Source organism: Equus caballus, chromosome 5, assembly GCF_041296265.1.
Source record: "Equus caballus isolate H_3958 breed thoroughbred chromosome 5, TB-T2T, whole genome shotgun sequence".
Classification (NCBI taxonomy): Eukaryota; Metazoa; Chordata; class Mammalia; order Perissodactyla; family Equidae; genus Equus; species Equus caballus.
Window position 1 is genome coordinate 72,166,225 of NC_091688.1, and position 21,470 is coordinate 72,187,694.

The 21,470-nt window shown below is 41.3% G+C and overlaps 1 protein-coding gene across 2 annotated transcripts in view; it reads left to right on the top strand.

Moving 5' to 3' along the window:
- The first annotated feature begins 715 nt into the window (after positions 1-715).
- The window catches only part of PLPPR5 (phospholipid phosphatase related 5), a 108,580-nt gene continuing 87,825 nt past the window's right edge, over positions 716-21,470 (top strand). The window contains exon 1 of one of the 2 annotated variants that reach the window (XM_001490335.6): positions 716-1,209. In XM_001490335.6, the coding sequence (XP_001490385.5) occupies positions 973-1,209 (237 nt within the window). In that variant the 5' untranslated portion in view covers positions 716-972. The remainder of the gene's footprint in view (positions 1,210-21,470) is intronic. The other variant, XM_023641564.2, reaches the window with a different exon arrangement.

Genomic DNA, 21,470 nt, shown 5'->3' on the forward strand with positions numbered 1-21,470 from the left:
CCTTCCCTGGCGGCTGGCACCGCTGGGTCCCATGAATCTGCAGTGCTTCGTCTCACAAGCAGCTAATAAAGGGAGACTGAGAAGATGAGCGAGAGAATACAGGGACGAGGAAGGGGCCGTGGTACAAGAGATGACGCTTCGGGAGCTACCGAGCTATGATTGTGCTTTTACATACAAAGCCCTAGGAAACTGGAGGGGAGGCAAGGAAACTCCGAACCTAAAATGCTCTGAGATCATTTTTCTAATTGCGCCTGGAAACCACCGCCTGGCGTGTGTCCTGCGCGGGTCCAGGAATCCAAGGGAGCGCCGGCTGAAACTCGCGGCGCGGCATCCGGCACTTTGCACTTTGGTGGGGTTTGCGCTCCGAAGACGCGTCCACGCATCATTTTTCCAGGCATTGTGCGGGTTTCTTAAACCGCCAAGCTGCTGCCTCAGAGGGACTTTCTAGAAGCGCCTATTCTACTGCCTCCCCTCCCCTTTTTTTTTTTGGTTTTTACCCCCGCGAGGAGCTTCTTCAGCTCCACTGCGTCCGCCATCCGAGGGGTACAGGTGCCGCTGTCCCGGCTGCCGCCGCCCCGTCCGCCGACGCCGCCTCCTCCGGGCGGACCTGGGGGCTTGACCCGGGGCTGCTGCATTTCGAATGGTCTTCTGCCTGGGCGCTGCGGCCGTTGCCCGTCGCCCGGGACTCCCCGCCCTCCCGCGCGACCCCGCGCCCGGGCGGGCGGCGCTTGCGGCGGGCAGGGGGCGGGGAGGGGAGCGGGGGCTCGTCCGGGGGTAGCCGCCTCCTCCGCAGCCTGCCGGCGCTTCGAAACCCGGACCTGCCTCCGCGTCTTCCTCCAGCGGCTCCATCCCGCCTCCCGCGCCTCGTCCTCCCGCCGCCCCCGCCGCCGCGCCCCCGGTGGCTGCCTCGGCGGACCCGGGAGGGGGCCCGCCGCCCGCTTGGCTCGGCTGGGCCCGGCCGGGGAGGCGTGCATGCCGCTGCTGCCCGCGGCGCTCACCAGCAGCATGCTCTATTTCCAGATGGTGATCATGGCAGGGACGGTGATGCTGGCGTACTACTTCGAGTACACGGACACGTTCACCGTGAACGTGCAGGGCTTCTTCTGCCACGACAGCGCCTACCGCAAGCCCTACCCCGGCCCGGAGGACAGCAGCGCCGTGCCCCCGGTGCTCCTCTACTCGCTGGCCGCCGGGGTCCCCGTGCTCGTGGTAAGCCCGGGGGTGCTCGCCTTCACCGCTGACTCCCTTCTTTCGCCCCTCGCCTTCGGGGTTGAGCCCCGCGGAGGGTCGGGGCGCGGCAGCCTTTGCCTTCTAAGTTCCTGCAAGTTGTGGGCAGCCCCTTCCCCGGAGGACATTCTTCTAGGGGGCGTCAGGGGTGGCTGCAAAGGAAGCCCCCGTCTCTCCCCACGTGCCACCCCCGCACTCCCTGCGGTGGCTGCAGTGTAGGGTGACGGGGAGAGGGTAGGAAGAAAGGGGCTGTAGGAGGTGATGGGTGGGGGTCTGGACTGGGGAGGAGGTAAGCCATTGGGATGAATTTTTACTTCCTCCACTCCGTGGCCTTCCTCCGTTGGCCACCTCCTCTCAGATTGAGACTGGAAGATGAGCAGCAGCGGGGCCAGCGACAGGGAGAGGGGGGTCCGTTCTTGGGGTGTGGAAGGGACTCCTGCTTCCCGAGTCCGGGCGCGTTTTCCTGTTTTCCCACCTCCTTCCCTTTCAGATGAATGTGCCGATGGAACTAAGCTGACCAGGGAACAAATAGCTAAAAAAAAATATGTGGCAATTCCTAAATGAAGAGGCTCCAGCACCACTGCTTGCTGAAAAGCAGGAGCTGTGCCTGAATTACAAGATTTATTTAAAGGTCGCTCCGCTCTCTGGGCAGCTTAAGTCCTTTTACAGTATCGCTGAGAATACATTTTGGATTTACGGACTGGTTGTGTGTGTGTGTCTATGCGGACACACGCACACACATATATATACACATATACATATGTAATTATTAGGATAATAATCACATAGTGATTTACATATGTGAATATGGCGCAAAGTTATTGGTAGGAGAATGGGTGGTGTTTCCTCAGAAAACATTATGGTGCCTTTAATATTGTCAGAGTATTGGAGGTTCCCTCTCTGTGGTACGGCTCCTCTCTCTCAATTAATTAAATTCAATTAAAAAATGAAGAGGGAAGGGAAGAGGAAGTTTCATTTTCAGTGGTCGAATGTGTAAATTGCAATAGTGAATGTTAAGAACATCTGTTGTATCTGTTAGGTTTGGGTATTCTTGTTTTCTTCGATTTTGGGGGAAATGATTTAACAATTTACAAAATAATGAAGAGTTCCTAACAAACATAGTGGAATTCCGGGAACAAACTGAGGAACTTCTTGCTAACTTCAAAGTAACTCTGTTTATCGCGGGTCCCGTGGTAGTTGACTCAAATTCAGCTCCAAAATACTGGTTTGAAAAGTGTTAGACTTTGCACCGGAAAACGTTTTGTTTTGTTTTTTTACAGCAATTTGCTAAAATGTGTCAGAAACTCCAAATCCAGTTTCAGGTTTGTGTTCTCTCTCTTCTGTTTGAAAAGCAGGAAGAGAAAAAAAATTGGTCTTTCTTGGGGCTCTTTTTGCCTTCTGCAGATGTTGGGTTCCCAGGCACACATTTTCAAGGAGACTGAATAGCTCAAGGATTTTTCAAAGACTGTTTTTTTGTTTTTGAGAGAAAAAAAGCCTGTCGCTTTCAGGTCACTGGTTGATTACAACCATAATCAATACTGTCTGTAACTCATCCCTTGGTAATTACTGTTCTGTTCTGTCTTATTTAGATGAGATAGCACTTTTCAGATCCTAACCATCCATCCATGGTGGCAGGTGCCGGTTAGAGATAAGAACTTATTCGCCCAAAGATTTTGATTATTCTCCACTCAGGGGGAACCTAGGAGGACAAGGGGAATTAATTAGTCATTACTGAGTGCCTGCTCTGTGCTGGGCACTGACTGGTCATAGCTGCATATACTTCTCACAGCATCCCTTCCAGCAGATATTCTCTCCAATTAACATTTGGGGATCCGGTAATAAACTAGAAACACCTAAAAACAAAAATGGTGGGTGTGGTGTTCGCATGCCCATGGGACTGATGCCAAATGGCATGTTACTTCTACTACTTGCAAAGAGCATGTTCTCTGAAAGGAGATGAGAGGTGACTGATGGGCAGGTATCTACAATATAAATTGATAAATTTTAAAAGGAGGATCCAACTCGATTTCCATGTTTTGACTTTCAGTTCTTTAGTTACAAGAGAAAGAATTTGGGAGTCAGTGTTAAGAGAAGGAAGTGCTGGGTTTTAGAGGATAGGCGTGCTGCTGGCCTTTGTTCCCCCTTCTGCTCTTCCAAATAGTACGCTCTCACCGTGTGAAAATTTGGAGGCAGTGAGGGCTGCTCTTCCTTTCCATCCCTCTCCAGGACCCTGGCTTAGCACAGTCACTTTGCATGAAAATAATACTATTAATAATAATGTTAGTAGTACTCCTCATCTGTATAGTTATATTCTTTATACCCATCTCATATTTGCATTATCTATGAAAACAGTTATTATTGTCACCTAACATTTGGGAAAATTGAGGCTTGGAAAGATTAGGTAACTTGCCCAAGGACAATGGCTAAAAATGTTACACCTAGAATTTTAACCCCACCGTGTCAAACTCCCACGCCTGTGTCTTTTCTATTAAATATGCAAATTCAGTCTACTCGTAAATCATTCTTCTGAATAAATACCTCAAACAGTTTCTTTCCCCATCTTTTACATTTCTTGGACGGTAGTGATAAAAATTCTTCAGAATATGTATTTTTAACATTCAAAACTCATTTTTAATCCTTGAAATTAATTTTGAAAAGCAGCTCTCTTCACTTCACAATCTGTGGTTTTGTTTCATACTTCCTAAATTTATTTATCTGAAAATTAAAAGCAATACATCTTTTCATTTTTACCCCTTTTATCTAGTGTTGACTTGGGCCCAGGTTTGGAGTCTAACAAATTTGGATTCAGAGCCAAAGTACATCCTGCTGCTCTGTTACCAGTTGGGAATTCTGCTTGCTGTGTAACCTTGAACAACTTATTTAAGCTTGTTAAGTCTCAATTTCCTAAGTCATAAGATTTTGAATGGTAAATGAGATATAATATGTAAATGTCATCCTTGGCCCATGGTTGATACTCCATTATCATTAGCATTATTAATAAAATAATAATTCAGTAAATGTTTAGTGAGTTCCTGTGTTGCAAGCAGCAGATCAGGCTGAGTAGAGGTTATAAGGGCAACTTCAGAAGTAAACCATATTCACTGATCCTAAGGAGTCTACTGTCGAATTTGGGAAATGAGGTAAACACACAAAAGGTTATAATATAAATTGTCATAATAAAAGTAGCATATATACATACATATGTATGTGTGTACCACAAAGACCTGTGGTGGTCCAGAAGAGGAGAAGATTATTGGGAGGGGTCGGGAAAGGCTTCATGAAGAAAAGGTGGCATTTGAGATGTGACTTGAAGGAGAGGCTGAAATGGAGTTTGACTCAGGGCATCACAGAAGCAGCTAGGTGAACAACCCGTTGGTAGCAGGAAATGCAGGCTGTACTCTTGAAATAGCCATTGGTTCAGCTTGTTCCGAAGAGTGGTGTGTGGGGAACACGGTGGGTATATGGCTGAAGAGGAAGACAAAGGTCTCATTAATGTGACTTGGAATGCCAGGCTGAGTTTTTCTCACTTTCTTGGGAATTGAGTAGGGACAATGTCTGATGGGTGGTATTTTAGGACATTTTGGGGACAGCAGTGTAGGTCTCTTCTATTATTAAAATATCTATATAACATAATTTTAAAGTCTTCATTCCCAAGTCTGTTTTGTTTTGTGAACTATTATTCTAAATGTTTTTTCGAAATACACCTGTAATTTGGGCTCATTTACAAAGATGACATGATTTATAGACTCTTTGAAAAGAAGTATTGTTTGGTTTGACCTGTATGTATAGCATTTGCCAAAGTACCGTGTGCAGCTTTTACAGATATAAATTTAATTAGTGATCTTTGGTTTTCATTGATTAAAAGAACTGGTGCTGACAATGGTTTCTGCTCCCCACATTGGGATACAGGGGCCACTAGAAGCTATTGTTCCTTAGATCTCTGTGCAACACAGATGATTAGAGGGAGATGAAGCTAGACCATGCATCATCAGAGAGCCAGAGCCAAGACAGAAAACCGGCACCAAGCAGGGCAGTTTGAGGGTTAGGGAACATCTCTGATTCTTAATGTCTGCATCCCCAGGAAACTCCCTCTGGACTCTGAGACTCTGAGGGGTGTAGCTACTGCTGCTATCCCAAGGGTGTTGCATCACTAAATGTGGCAGAGGTACGTGATGACAGAAGGGCATTTCGTATCCTGAGCCTCATCATATGGAATCAAAGTGCCTACAGCTTTCCTACAGACCTCTTCTCCCTCCAACCTTGCTTTGGCGGCTCCCTTCTATCCCCCATTCCTGAAACACACTCCTGTGCCTGTGGTGCAAGAGAGAAAGCCCAGACATGGATGTCAGGCAAGTCTGGATTCTTATCCTGGTGTCTCTCACTTACTAGCCTTGTGACCTTAGGCAAAATTTCCTTATTCATAAACTGGAGATAAAAATGCCTACCACTTGAGAGGTAGTGCATGCGGAGGTCAAGATCACAGATTCCCGAGAGTCAGACTACTTGGGTTTGAAACTCAGATCTGCCACTTTCCAGCTGTGTGAACTTGACCCAGTCTCTTTGTGTCTCAGTTTCTTTGACTGTAAAATGGAGATCATATGAGTATTAGCCTCATAGGATTATAATGAGTATGAAATGGCTGAACGTATGTAAGTAGCAGAGTAGTGCCCAGCTATATATGCGTTAGCTACCATTACTCCTCTCAAGGTTGTGATGGTTAATTAAAATAACCTATTTAAATCACCTAGCAAAATATGTTTGTTTGTTAGTAGATTTCAGGGCTGATAAAATATTAGAGAAGGCCATAGGCCACCTAGTTCAATCCGCTCACCCACAAAAATTGGGGAGTCTGAATAGCAAGAATGGTAAAACTCAATCAGAACTCTGTTCTTGGAATTAAGTCAATGATTCCTACCTTTGACAACACCTCCATTTCTTCAAGTAGGCTAACGCCAGCTAGTATCTCTATGTACCAGACTCTGTGTTAGGTACATTTAATGCATTACTTCATTTAATGCTCACCATGGTAGTACTTTCTTTAAACATAGATACTATCATTAAAACCACTTTATAAATCAGAAACATGATGTTTAGTGAGATTATATGTCAGACCTTTATTAAATTATTTAAATCCATTTATATAATTAATTTTCACAATAAACTTATGAAAGAAACTTGGATGTGAATAGATTAGGTAACCAATTCAGAGTCCAACAATGACAGTGCTAGAGTTGTCAAAGCCTGTGCATTTAATTCTTTTGTTATATACCTTTATCCTAACACATTAAATGAACCTTTAAAGATTTTTAGTCATAGTGATTCAATAGTAGAAGCGTCAAAATTTTCTCAAATCTTTTATCCTCAGTTTCCGTTTTTCTGGTTTGATGGAAAGCTTTGTGTTCCAGTGTAGATAATGATTTCAGTGTGCGGTGTAGGAAATTGTCTTGTTTCCTATTAAGCTTGGAGGTTGTGGAAAGGTGGGTGGCAGCAGAAGGGATTCAAAGATATTTCTGTTGTTCTGATTTGAAGCCTGTTTCTTCTCTCCGTAGCACACACTGATACAGTGCTGCAGGCACCTGCATTTCTGTGGAATCACCCTCTGGTTCTGGATCTGCAAATACGGTGCATGGACAGCTGAGGGGGCCTCTATTTCTAAGGGCTGTTTGTTAAAATGGGACCTAGCACTAGGTTTGGGGACAGAAAGAACACACCAAAATTGTATATAAAATACTGTATGTATGTGTGTATGCATTTTTCTAGTAAGAGCCTCCATAGCTTTATCAGATTGTCAGAGATATCCAAGATTCCCTAAAAGTTAAGAATTACTCTTTGAGGACTTATGGATCTGTTTAAACTCCTCCTTCTGCCTCTTAGGACCTGGCTTTACTTACATATTCTCATTCATATTCGTTCATTCATATTCTGCCTTGATCTTTTCCTCCCTCCCTTCTTCCCTGCATTCCTCTTTGTCTCTCTTTTCCCATTTATCCCCTTTCCTTTGCATACTGATGAAGAGGTGGTGATGCTGAGGGGAAAGTAAAGGCCCAGGAATCTAAAACACAGCTTGCTTTTCCTCTCTCTCCCCTTCCTCCCTCTCCCACTCTCTCTCTGCCTCTTCTCCTCCTCTTCCCTTTCTCCCTTTTCTCTCCTTGTCTCTCCCCTCCCCCTCGATTCTCCCCTTCCATCCTCCATCACTCATCATCCATGTGGCTTCTCTGAGCCAGTTAGTTACCTTATCTGAAAAATGTTGCCTTAATCCTTCCTACCTTTCAGAGCTATGTGAGAATGAAATGGATGCGAATGCACTTTGGAGGCAATAAGTCGCTTCATTCATATGAGGAAAACATAATGTGAGCGGGTTACCTGGGTTAGGTAGCACCTGGTCATTAGCAGTGGTTATGACTGTTGGCAGCATGGCTTTGCTGGAGGTCTAATGCACTTACTCTCTGGCATGGAAAAATGGGTAAGATTTTTATGCTTCTTTTCTAATTTCCCTATAGAAAGGATAGCAAAAATAAATAAAATAAAAAACCAACAGTATGAAATGGCTCCTGACTAATTATGACAGACTGTACTACTCTAATACCCAATGCTGTTCTCCAAAATATTTCAATGATCTCTGAGCATTGTCAAGATTATTATAAAGAATCATTCCATTCATTTGTGTAATTTGGAAGAAATAATGTTCCAGAGAGCACTGTTGATACCATCTGTTAGGTATGCATTGTATCATATTAATTTTTAAATTTGCACTGTGCCAAAAAGACATTATTTGTAAAAGTTTTAACTCATGATAAGGCATCTTGAATGTACTAGATACAGTGCTGTTGCTTGGACCTGTAAAATGAGGAAGGTGTGTCCCGTGCCCTTTAAGAGTTCTGACTATCTGCAGGAAATGATACTCCCAAGCTTCGGTTCTCTTGTCTGTGAGATTGAGATAATGACACGAAACATGATACCTTATAAGAATTAAATATAATCATGCATTAAGTACTCAGTAAGTCATAACTACTCTTTTAAAATAAATACCAGTAATGTGTATTGATAGTACATAGCAAAATGACATCAGGTGTACTTAATCACTTCTGTTGAATGAATGAGGCAAACCATTCTCTCTTTACATTAACCTTTTCGGAAGGCGTATGTGCTAACACATCTAGGGAGCTTAAGCAATTCACTGCATTTGGTAAATGACACATCTAGGATCTGAACCTGTTACTTCCAGTCCAGCACAGTCGCCCACTAATTTGGTTCACAGCATAAATGATGGCAGCCTCTGTCCTAGACGACAGAGGAGGGTTAAATCACATTGATGGTATATCAATGCGCTCTTTACAGTATCCATATGCTTGTTAATGTGTAGGCTTAGTTACAACCAGACACGAAAACGGAAATTTAAAATCTGAGTTCAAAGGCAAAACTTCACTGGTTCCTAAGACCAGTGGAATAGCCAGTAGAACTCGATTTTCCCAGCTCAACATTCCCATCGTTATGGATGGGGAAGGCCAGTTCTGATGTCAGAGTTATGATCTTAACCTGTGTTTAGGAGGATCCTTTTAACAGACTTTGGAAAATCATAAGGAATATCATTTTGATGGAAAATATTTTAAAATATGTGGAATGGAGTTCTATATTCAGTACTATTTAAACTATTTTTCAGGATCCCAGCTTTCACTCAGCAGGCTGGTCACTTTTTTAGTCTTATTATGACAGATATAGTTTGAGAATCACTGTCAGTAAAATCATCTCTTTTTTTTGCAAAAACAGAATCCTAGAGTTTTTTTTCAGATCAGGTGCATTTAAAACTCTAAAGACAGTCTTTTGGTGGACATTTCTCACTGAGAGAACCTGTGTGAATGAAAGCAAATGTATTTGTGTGTGTGTATTATTTTGGCGTGTAATAAATTTGTGATTTCTTATATGAATTTGTTTTTACCTCCCTTGCTTCTAACCTTTATGAAGCTCTCCCCCCCCCCCCCAAAGCCCAACTTTCTGGAATATTCTGCTGTATCCTTCCAGCCCTAGCACCAGCTCCTCTGAGCAGATCTCTTGGACTCCCCCAGCTGAAATAGTTGCATTCTCCTTTATGATCCTTTCACATCTTTAACAAATCGTGCCATTAAAATAGCTTTATATTGTGCTGTATGTTGTATTTATCTTTATCCATAGTTCCATCACTAAACTTGAGCATCTCAAAGTCAGGGTGTTGTACTCTGACTCAAATCAATTTTGTTATTTGTGGTATATAAGTTATCCAGGCACTGACTGACGTTTGCAATGATTAGGCTATAATGACCAAAGTCTGCTGAGCACACAGCTACTTATAACCGTTCATTAAAACAGGTAAAATTATCCATATGCCCTGTTCTATAAGTTCAATGAATTTGCAGCTCTCTGTCCTTGAGGTGTTTTAAGTGTTTGAAACCCTGTATGAAAGGTTCAGCATAGCCAACGTGGGATTCTGCTTTCTCAGATTGACATGTTTCAAGCAAAAATCCTCCCAAACCAATAACTAGACTCCAGATCCATTGAGAACAAGCCAGTGGCATATAGGTTACAGGCCTCACTGGAGTCTTAGTGACTGTCTTATTTCAAGGGCGAGAAGTACTTCCAAACTATTTTAGTCAATCCATGTTGCTTGCAAATCTTTCATTTCACCAATAAAGAGTCCATTTTTAGCATTCATCATACTAACCAAAAGTCACTACTTTCATCAATAAAAAAATCATTTTTTTATATCCACAATGTTAATTAAATCAGTTGTTAATTAACGTACAAATAGCAAAAAGACTTGTAACAGCAGTGGGGCCTTTCTGGTGAAATGGACTCCCGCCCTCCCTTCCTCATTCCTTCTTTTCCTGCACAAATATTTGTTGAGCGCCTTCCATGTGTAGCATACCTTGAAAGTAAGGCTTAAAGAGGTTACTTGACTTGCTCCAAATCCAAAAATCAGGATTAAAGCCGATCTCCCCTTTCTCTAAATCTTTCAAAGCAGTATCAGGAAATAAAAGACATGAAATCACAAGGTAGTTAAGTACAAATGTAGTCCTGACATATCTACATATTACCGAAATAACTTGTGGCATTTCCTCTCTGTGGGAAGCAGGATTTGTGTTGATATAACCAGAACCTCTATGCTGAGTAAATTGTGTATTGTGTTTCTAGGTCGATGATCCCCTTTTTTAAGAGTGCTTTCAGTAATGCCAGCAGAAACCGTACTTTTCTATTTTTTATCGAGATTTCAGATTTAGCCTTTTCTCACACTGGGGTGCACAGAAGCACTTTTCACGCTGAGAAGCATCTTGTATTTCCAGAGATCTCATCAAAGCAGAATGCCAGGTTCTCACAGACACCAAAATTGAGCAGTCTTGGATAGAGATAGTGCACCTGGGGTGCACTTGTAATTTAAAATGAACTCCTGACATTTCCAGTTAAAAAAAGCCAATATCTTTGGGTTGATGACAATGACCCCTTCCTTCACATGTGCCTTTGCAGTGTTGGGTTTGCTCAGTTACTAAAGTGAATGAAGAGACTTAGTCAAAACTACGTGACAACCCTTTCGATCTTTCACAAAGAGACCTCTGTTCCCTCTTCTCTCTGGCTCCTCATCACATGATTACTTGGGGTCCCCTTTTCATTTTTTCTGGGGCTAAGTCTAGAATACAGATATAGGAATCCAGTAGACACTTTATTCAAGCCACACTATCAGGCTCTTTCTGCCATTCCATTTTTGGAAAAGATTTGTGAATCCATTGGAGAGAGAACATGCTTCTTTGTCGCTGGAACTTTTTAGTCCTGAAAGAGCCCTTAGAGATCATTTAGTTTCATCTCTTAATTTTCAAATGAATGACCAGAGAGATTAAGCGACTTGCCCAAGGCCATGCAACTAATGAGAAATTACACAAATAGCTAACATAAATGGGCACTTGGTATATATTAGGCTTTGTTGTAAGTACTTTACACGTATTAACTAATTTAATCCTCACAACATTGGAGATAGGCTCTACGGTTATCTCAGTTCATAAATGAGGACACTGGGGCACAGAAGGATTAGGCAGCTAGACCCATGACCCAGCGGCAAGGAAGTGACTTAATAGCAGAATGGCTCCATATGTGATTTTAACACGAGGATGGTCCTTGTCCCCAGTAGTGAATTTTTTGTCATTGCCTGGAGAGGTTAAGGCCACCTACAATGAATCACTCTGCCTGGAAGTATTAGTTGGGAGAGAGAGATGAGGAGTATGTGAGTATTATGATAGCTTTTTTCTTGTGACTTTATATTGTTGACCGAAAACATTTTACCAAATATTGTATTTACAGTTAACTCTTTATCTGTGCTAGTGAAGAAGGAGTAGCAGATAAGGGAAAAGAGCATTTAATTCTCTCATCATTTGGTTCCAGGATGCCTTCTTGTATGTTTCTAACATCAAATCTTTTCAGACAAAAAGTAAAACTCCATTTGAAACTCTGTACAAATGGATATAACAAAACCTTACCCATTTTTGATGCACAGATTTTAAATTCTTATAGGATGATTTTAACATAATATAATATAATGATAACACTATATATAATTAGCATACAGCATATCTGCTGCACCCAAGGCATAGTCATTATGTTAAGTTTGGTAACTAGTTAAAGATATGGAAAAACTATTCAGTGATATAAATATATTTAAGGGAAAAGAATAGACATTTATATATTTATATATTTTCAAGTCTTTTTGTTTTGAAGGGACTTAGGGAAACTCTCAAAGCGATGGCAGAAACTCTCGATCCATTTCCTGTGAAACAGCAGTGGCTTGAGAAAGCAGTTGTCTGCTATGCTGCGCTTTATGTTATGCTCCCTGGTCTTCCTTTCCAGCTGTTCAAATACTTCCCATCCTTTCATTTAGGCAACTCCCATCCTACATCTTTCGTAATTCTTTCCTTGAAGCTTCTAGTCAACAGCGATCTATCTTTCCTACAAACTCCTTTCTGAATAATAGTTTTTCCCCTTATCTTATATACTCTCCATAAAAGAGACGGGTAGTTGCAAGTGTGGGATAGGGAGCTGGAGAGAAAGCAAGACAAATTAAAGGAAACGGTAGCAATAACATGTACTATTACATGTACATGCTGAATGCAGAAGATTGGTAATAAGTTTTGCATATGCAAGTTTCGTGATGATCTGAAATTAAAATAAATAAATAAATAAAAGGGACAGTGACTCACTGGCCTGACAAGCAGGTGGCCTTTCCTCCTTGCTCTGCTGCCTACTGCCTTTGACACCTTGAGAAAGTCAAGTAGCTTTCCGACCTCTGTATCATTAGATATCTGGTTTGGAAGGGATTTGAACTCCATCTGGGGCAGACTGACTCATGGCTCCCCAGGCAGCCCTTTCTGCATATAAAACAAGTTTCTTAGGACACTCTACCTTAGGATAAAATAAAATCTCTCTCTCTGAATCTTCTTCTCACTGTCCTCTCTCACCTTTGGAAGCCATGTGGAACAACCTAGATGGTTTCCCAGGATATGAAGCTATTTTTTACTTCTCTGACTCTTTCTCTCTTGAGACTTAGAGTCCTTCATCTTCACATGGTATGGATTTGAGTCCATTCTATTCTGGCTGCTCACATCTGACTTCGCTTGACGTGGCCTATGTTTTTAAGATGTGGCACCGGCACTGAATGATGTATTTCAGGTGTATTTCCACCCATGGCAAATAGAGCAGGAATTCCATATACTGGTTTTTCCTTTTCCTTGGTGCTTTAGCCTTGGGCTTGGTATGAAGCCATGTTGCGGTCAGTTATCTCATTTGTAAAGGGAGTAGCTTAAACTCTTTTTCAAGTAGGCAAAAAAGCACTGCACAGTGATATACACTGTCCCCCTCCTATGACCATAGCCCACATTGATAAGAGATTGTGGCATTTTCTTTCCAAATGAGACTGATGTGGGCTTTTAAGGCAAAACTCCAGGCAACTTCTAATTGGATTTGCCATCTTGGAATCAGGTTATTAAAATGCTTCCAATTGTATGTAGCATATATAGTGTAGTATATTACACAGTTATGCTTTGTAGTTAATGACATACCAATATTTTGGCTGTCAAAAGATTATAAAGTCCCATAGACCAGCAAATATGTCTCGTATGTCTCTAACTCTTGCTCACCACATAGTGTCTAATATAATGCCTTTCAACTGGTAGACATAAATAATTATTTATGTATTTTAACAGAATTAGAGAAGCAGGAATTAAAATTACTTGGGCACTCTTATTTCTTTAAGACTATTATTAATTTCCTAGGTATTTAAATCAATGTTATTTTTTATGATAAAATATAGTTACGTGTACTACCCTTTCTTAGATACTTAGGTTGTAAAGTCCAAATTATTTTTCAAAAACCAGAGTCTTTAATGTTTTGCTTTTTTCACAGTCATCCTTGATTTCAAATATTTATTCCAGTTACACTCACTTAATTTTTTCATTTATTCAAAGTTATATAGACTGTATTAAAAATAAATCTTATTTACTTCACGTCAAGAATATTTCAAACCTATCATTTTGTCTTAAAAATCTTTAATATCACTCATAGTTTACCTCTGTAACCCTTATTTCATTTCCCCATGTCTTTGTCTGTAGCACATACTTTTATAAATTTAAATGGTCACCACTTAAGCATTTTTGTAGCATGGGCTTTTTCTTCATCAAGTGTGACATTTTCTATATTTCAGTACTTTTTTCCAATTTTTTCCTCAAACTAATTGGTTGATTTAAAGAACGCATCGTCTTCCTTTCTATTTTGTAAATGAGACCACTAATACATTTTACATCTGAAATTTGTATATCTGGTAAATTAGAAAACTTCTTTCGATGTTCTAATGTAGGATTCAGATAGCTGGCAGTGTTTCTAAATGAGATGAGTCATGATTTTATTGTCACTCAGGGTCTCTGAATCATACTCTACATTTTCATTAGTAATCATAAATTAAGAGTTGAAACATTTGACTCAATACATGGAACTATTTTTAAGAAGACTTTCTTTCCTCAGAGAGTGATGAAAATTAGTGGTACTTTAGAGAATGACATTAATGAGTAAAGAAAGATTCAGTGCTGCTTGGGTAGGCAAGTCACTTACAACTTCAATTAACTTCAGGAGGAACTGGGAAAATGAAATTAGGATTTTATTGTTTATGGATACTTTTCATTGAAACTCAGGATTTCCCAATTAGAGTGAAATATCAAACAAGTGAAAATTAGCTCCTCACCTTATCAAATGGGTGGAAATGAAATAGCCTACTAGCAATCACATTAAAGCACAATGATCTGGTATTCAGTAATTCACTCCTTCACGTATTCACTGAAAAGCGTTTACCGACTCCTCTTTGGACAAGGACAAGGCTTTGTGTGTGTAATAGATTCTGCATATTCAAAGATGGAAGAAAATATCCCTGTTCTCAAGGACCTCCAAGTCCAATGTCAGCAAAGAGCATGCGAAGTCATTTAGGCTGGAGAAAGTTTCGTAGGTTGAAAGAGTGCCGAGGATATCTGGAATGGGAAGGTATATGTCACAGAAGTCATTAGGTTCAGAATTTAAGGCTGTTTAGTATAAAATACATTACAATAATACTCAGAGATTGAAGTCAAAATTCCCTTACCAACCTGACGAGTTAAACCTGTGATACACATTCTAACCTCTGAGCCTCACTTTCTCTATCTACAAAATGGGACATCTAAATCTAACTGTCTTACAAAAGTAATTCTATTTTAGTGACTGACTTTAATTTAGTAAACCAAAGGAAAAACATTAGAATATTGATAAGAGTTTGAAGGAATCTAGAGTAGTATTCATCACTTGGATCTCGGCTGCCAAGTGTGTTCCAGAGTACTTATGTTTTCCTACTTTAAAATAAAGACACCATTGTGAAATAAACTTTTAATTAGATAGTTACTAAGTTAGGTCCCGTGACATACATACTACATGACTTTAGATTATTATTTGCAAGATGAACAATGCTAAAAGATCAGTATTTGTACAATTTTAAAAGTTCATGTTGGTATGCACAATGAAAATTTAAATTGGCAAGGATATTTTTGTTACTATTGCTATGTTTTGCTTCTATAATTAGGTCATCTTGACTTGCATTTCCTAAATTGCATAACAAGTGTGCTCACCTGTGTAATAAATGTCCTTAATATCCTTATTATAAATTGGAAATTGAAGTGAAATATATGCATCTATATGTTTTTCTAGAAATTGGAGGACATAATATTGCAGTTTTTTCAGAAAGCACGGGTTGAAATTTATGTGAAATTGAATAGTACTATTCTTGGCAGGTGAAGCCAAGATTTTCCACTTTATGGTATTAAGGATTAAATGTGCTTGTTTTTCTTGCAAGATGCTCTATCCTTCTAAATTTAGTCATCTAATTAAGATTTCCATTCATGGGAAATGACTTTAAAGGGTACATAAAACAGGCTTTTACACAAACAAGCTTTGATTGGATTAATTGGATTTTTGTAAATTTTATGATGTGAATGTGCTAGGGTCTTGGTTTCGTTCACTTAGAATGGAGAAGTTAAAGAAATTTGAAAGAGAAACACGTTAATGGTTGCAAAGGAAGCGTGCAAAAGCAGTCAGGTTAATGACATGTTAAGAAGCTAAAGCAGTCAAAGCTTTGGCAATGTGTGAGCTGACGAAGCCTGGAAAAGCTGGGCATAGGAAAAAAGAGATGGGTGCTTCAGATAGAGCACAGATCTTAGTGTGTGTTTGTTTTTTCAAAAGAAAAGGGATCTAGAGCAGCTTTGGTGCCTGAGGAGGATTTGATTACAGGGACTGGAAGAGCTGGTGCTACATTAAGGATGGAGAAGGCCAAGGCAAGGATGGCAGCTTGGATTGTGGGCATGCAGGCTTTTGGCAAGCAGCTCTAATAGAGGGTCACTTGGTCATCAGAGACCAGAGCTGATCCAGGGATACTCAAAAGATAGCAGCCTGGAACTAGGACGCTGAGAAAGTAGGGCAGAGCCAGGGCAGTATGGAGGAAGCAAAGGTGGTGAAGTGGAGGAAGGCACACATGAGTCAGACAAGGCCGGCTGATCAGAATAGGCAAGTCTAGACGGGCCAAGCGACAGAACAAGAAGGTGAGATGAGGCCCCAGGCACACAGTCTGGGGCCCTGGGGCTTGGCACCCACATCAGGATAACCAGCAGCCGAAACCAGAAACCCTTTCCAGCAGGCAACAATCAGGGGCTGAGAAATTGATTCTGAGCAAAGTCTAAACAACAGATGTGAGGTAATAGAATTAAGAAAGCCTAGATATGGAACCAAACTTCTGACCTTACAGCTTCTAGTGCAGAAGTGATCTGCGGAACATTCCTTCTGGCACTCATGTATTAAATAATGATAATGTGACATCAGCAGTAGCAACATGACTCCCTACATTTGTATAGAGCTCTGTCACTCCTAGAATGGCTCACAATAATCGCATGACCTGGGTATTATAATCATTTAGAGAGGATAAAACCCAGGCTCAGAAAAATTTGATTTGCTCTTAGTCTTGCAGTCAGAACAGTGGCAGAGCTTAGATTAGAACCTGTTCCTCGTGTTTTAAACCTCTGTTTGTGAGGTACTTTGCAGTGAGTAAAGAAAAGGGCAGTTGGCGTGAAGATCAGTGAGAAGGGTCCTCCTGACCTCAGGAAGTTTACAGTGCAGTCAAGGATCCAGGCTCATGCAGAAATAACCTTATCATTTTGAAAACTCCTCCCAGTCCTGGAAGAGGGCCTGGGACTTGGGAGGGACTCAGTCACTGTTGGATGTATTAGTGAATGTCAAGTGAAATGCTGTGGTAGCCCAGCGAAGAAAATAACCAGTCTGAACTCAGGCTAGAGAAAAGGCTTCTCTGAGAACATGGCATTTCTGCCACTCAATGACAAAGTGCTTCCATGATGGATAGGTGTGTTTGGATTTGGTCGGAGCAGAAAGAGCACTAATATTTATTGAGGTTGATTTAGAATCAGACATACCTGGGTTTGGATCCTGGTTCCACTACTAATTAGTGTAATATGGGGCCAGTTACTTGACCTCATTGATTCTCAGTTTTCTTATAGTAGGTGCTCATTGTACAGAAGCTAGTGCTTTTGAAAATGTTAATTTTGGGGGGGAGGAGGGGAGTTAAATTTCACAAGAGTTCTGTCATTTTGTGTTATCATTACTCTTTTGCAGGAGAAGAAAACTAAGACTCAAAAAATGTTAAATAACTTGCTTAAAGTTAAGTAATTTGAATCCAGAAGGTCTTCCTGGCTCCAAAACCCATACTTTTTCCAGTGCCTTCCAATGACATGCAAGGGATGTATTGAGATAATCCAGGGGTATTTTTGAAAAGAAGGAGCACACTTCTTTCATTTGGTCCATTTGATTGTAATAGGGAGTTTGTAGAAAGAGAAAGAGAGTTAGGAACAAGTGAAGAGAGCAATAATTTACGTGTAATTGAAACAAGTCCAAATACAACAATGAACCATCATTGATGGAGAAAGGGAAGTTTAGAAGGTGGGATAAAAATTCCATGTGAACATCAAATAGCGGAGGTGCTGATGGAAAACGTAGTACTTATTAATTCAGGTGAAGTAGGTACAAAGACATAAACTCATTCAACTAGAGAATCAAGACAATATTGAGTTGAAATTAGCAACCAGAAGAATTTATGTCTTACAAATGTTTTGAATTAGGAGAAAACAGCTAAACCAAAAAGAACATTAAATGGAGATGGAGATGAAAGAAAACTCGAGTGTTAGTCCTTCCAGAGCATTATCTGGGATCTATTTGTGTTTAACTATCTTTTCATATCTCCTTTGGTCATTTCTCCTTTTCCTAAATTATTTTCAATTGATGTGGGATCCCAGATAAGTAGATGTGATAAAAATGTAAATGTGAGGGTTTGTGGATTCTTGGTATCATAGAAGAGGAAGCTGTCCTGCAACTGAATATGTGATATGAATAAATACTTTTAATATATTGAAGTGTTGGCAAAGGCATGAATTACGTCTGTAGATGAGTGTATGGAAAGGTGATGAAACACTGCCACCAAGGCATAGCTATGGTGTCAGGTACACAAGTGTCCCAGTCAGATCCTACATTTGTCATTGCTGGCACCGTTCGTTCACATGGCAGCTATTCAGTTTGTGAATCAACCAAGCCAAGTCTCTTTTGACTTTTACTGTATCTCTTTCCTTTCCTTTCTTCCTTCCTTCTTTTGTTCCTTCATTCTTTTGTTCCTTTCTTCCCCCCCTCTCTCCTTTTCTCCCTTCCTTCTTTCCTCGTATCCTCTCTTCCTTCCTTTCTTTCTTTAACAAACATTCTTTTGTTTGTCGTTTTTTTTTTGGTGAGGAAGATTGGCCCTGAGCTAACATCTGTTGCCAATCTTCCTCTTTTTTGCTTGAGGAAGACTGTTGCTGAGCTAACATCTGTGCCAATCTTCCACCACTTTATGTGGGACACCTACACAGCATGGCCTGACAAGCGGTGCTAGGTCCACACCCAGGATCCCAACCTGCGAATGCTGGGCTACGTCAGCGAGGCACGCGAACTTAACTGCTACGCCACCAGCCTGGCCCCTCTTTAGCAAACATTCTTGATTGTCTTCTCTGTGCCATGAACTGGGCGAAGTTCTGGTAATACAAAGATAAATAAAAGAATCAGGAATTTATAGTTGAGACATAGCCATTGTAGACCTTAGAGGAATTAAAACTCATTTCTGCTTTTCTCCTTTTGCTTTCAACAGACAAAAGTTTTGACTGAATTATGCAGGGGCATTTTGAAAGAGTTAGCATTCTTACTGTACCACCATCTCATTATCATTTGTTATCTTTGGTTACTGATTTATAAGACTGATTTACAGGTACTTTCCAAAAGGTCCAGCTACTATGTATGTTTATAGTATATACTATATGATATATATATATTCATTTATTCATACGGCTCCTAGTGAATATCTATTACATGTCAGGCAACTTACTAAGCATAGAGATTAAATGATGAAAAGGAGCCCTCAAAGATCTCACAATGTAGTGGGGAAATTGTGTAAGAAAATTACAAATATTAATGTATGATATCCATCACCACCCTCAAGAGGACATATCATTTATTCTTTGTTGATGTGTAGAGCTTGGGCCCAGATGTCTTGAAAATGTGGAAGTGTTCCTCTCTTTCTTCACTTTTACTAAAGGTGCTAATTATGTGAATGTCCCTGGGTTCCAGCCAATCCTTTTTCCAAGTGAATACCCCTTTCAGAAGAAGCTTATGTCCTTTTTGTGCTCAATTATCAGAGGCATCGGGTCGGGTTGGATAGATATTGGATAGAAGTTATTACATTGCTATGTTGAATTACATGGGGGCTATATTCATACTTTTAAAATGAGTATTATCACCAACGAATGCGCTGCTGCAGCCTTCAGTTCACATGTATACATCTGTGTGCTTCTCACTGCTTCCTGTACATTTCCAAGCACGTGAATCACATGCCATGATTTTTGTTAATGGAGGGGGACAATGCAGAATCTGTTTTCCTCTGGTTCCAATTTACAAGTGTTCCACTTGCCTGGACTCTCTTTGCAAAGATGATACTGAATACCCAACCTATTACCATGCATCAGGGCAGGGAAGGCAGAGACCCACTCTATAACCCAATGGAATGGATCACGTCAGGAAGAACTGGGACATGGAAACAATTGAGGAATAGACACAATAAAGGCACAGAAAGGTAGAAGCCCCCAAAGATGCTCTTGGGCATCTGGTCCTGCAAGAGAACATGGGCTCTGAAAGGAAAAGTTACAGAAGACAGGTATTCTAGGAAAGTCTCCATCAAGGAGGCCCAGAGGGCAGTAGTGGCATGTTCTGGGATTGGGCAGAACACAGCTCCCGGGAATCTAGGAGGCGGTGGGTGTTAGGAAAGCCTGTTGCTGAGTAAGAGAATAGGGCCTTAGCCACTATATGGGGTTAAGCAGGAGAACACCAGAGCTTGGAATACAGACTGGAGCTGACAGTCTCATCCATAGAGGGACTGGGATGCCAAATAAGTGACCAAAGCAGAGACTCAGGAACAGGGAGCAGCTAGCAGAAATCAGGCACGAAGTAGAAACTGCACTTCAGGAACCATGCATAAATCTCATTATCGAATCTAGGCCAGAATGTTCACCCTGAATCAGCAGCAGAGACTTGATACTGAATTGCAGAGCTGGGGCCAGAGCTGTGTAAACCTCTCCTTCCTGAGGTCATCATTTTCAGATCAGGGAGAGCTGAGCTTCAAGTTTGAGGACAAAGGGGAAAGAAGCATATTCAAGTGACCCTGGCTTTGTGAAGACGGTGGGAGATGGGTGGTGCTGAGCTAAGAATGAAGTAGGGTGAAACACCTGTAATCCATTGCAGTCCCCCCTTCTCCTCCTCAACAAATTGATTTCATTATTTAACTTGAACTCACTATCAGGTCATTTAAGTTAGACTGTGGGGAGAATTGCTCCATCGATTCAACTAACAAGGTTCTCTGAAAGGCAAAGACATCATGAAAAGTTCTGCTTTCGTCACTGTCAAACCATTTCTTGGAGGTCACCACCAACTACCTTCTTGGTTGGATGTTAACTTCCTCCACTTCTTTGCAGCTCTGAATGTGGCTGATCAAGGACCACCCTTGCCTTGAAATTTGCTCCTCTCCTAGAGCGAAATGACCTGATCATTTTCTTCCATCTCGCTGACCCTCCTGCTGTGTGTCTTCTGTTTGTCCCTCTTTTTGCTTCCCACTCCCCAACTGTAGGTGACCTCAGAATTGACCTGTAAGCCTTTCTTTCCCTTTGCTCACCTCTCCTCATGATTTGCCTGGGCCCCTCTGCTTTCCTACTGCTGTAAGCCTGGCTTGTTACCTGGAAGGATGCCTGCAACAGCTGCTTACCAGGCCTTTCACCCCTCTGGCTAGTCTCCCCTGCTTCCGGATTGATTTTCCTAAAGCATGGATCTGACCACACCACCACCCTGCCCAGAAACTTCATAGCCTCCCACTGTGAACAAAATTGAGTACCAACTTCTCACCTGGATCTCAAGGCATTTACATCATGGTCCCAAGATAATCTCCCATAAGGCCCCCACATCCAGTCTACGTTCCAGCCAATTTGGGCCACTTACTGTTTCTCAAGGACATCCTATGCTTTCCCTCCTCTGACACTTTATTTATATTCTCTGTTTGCCCTATAATTGTGGTAACCATATGTCCTGGTTTGCCT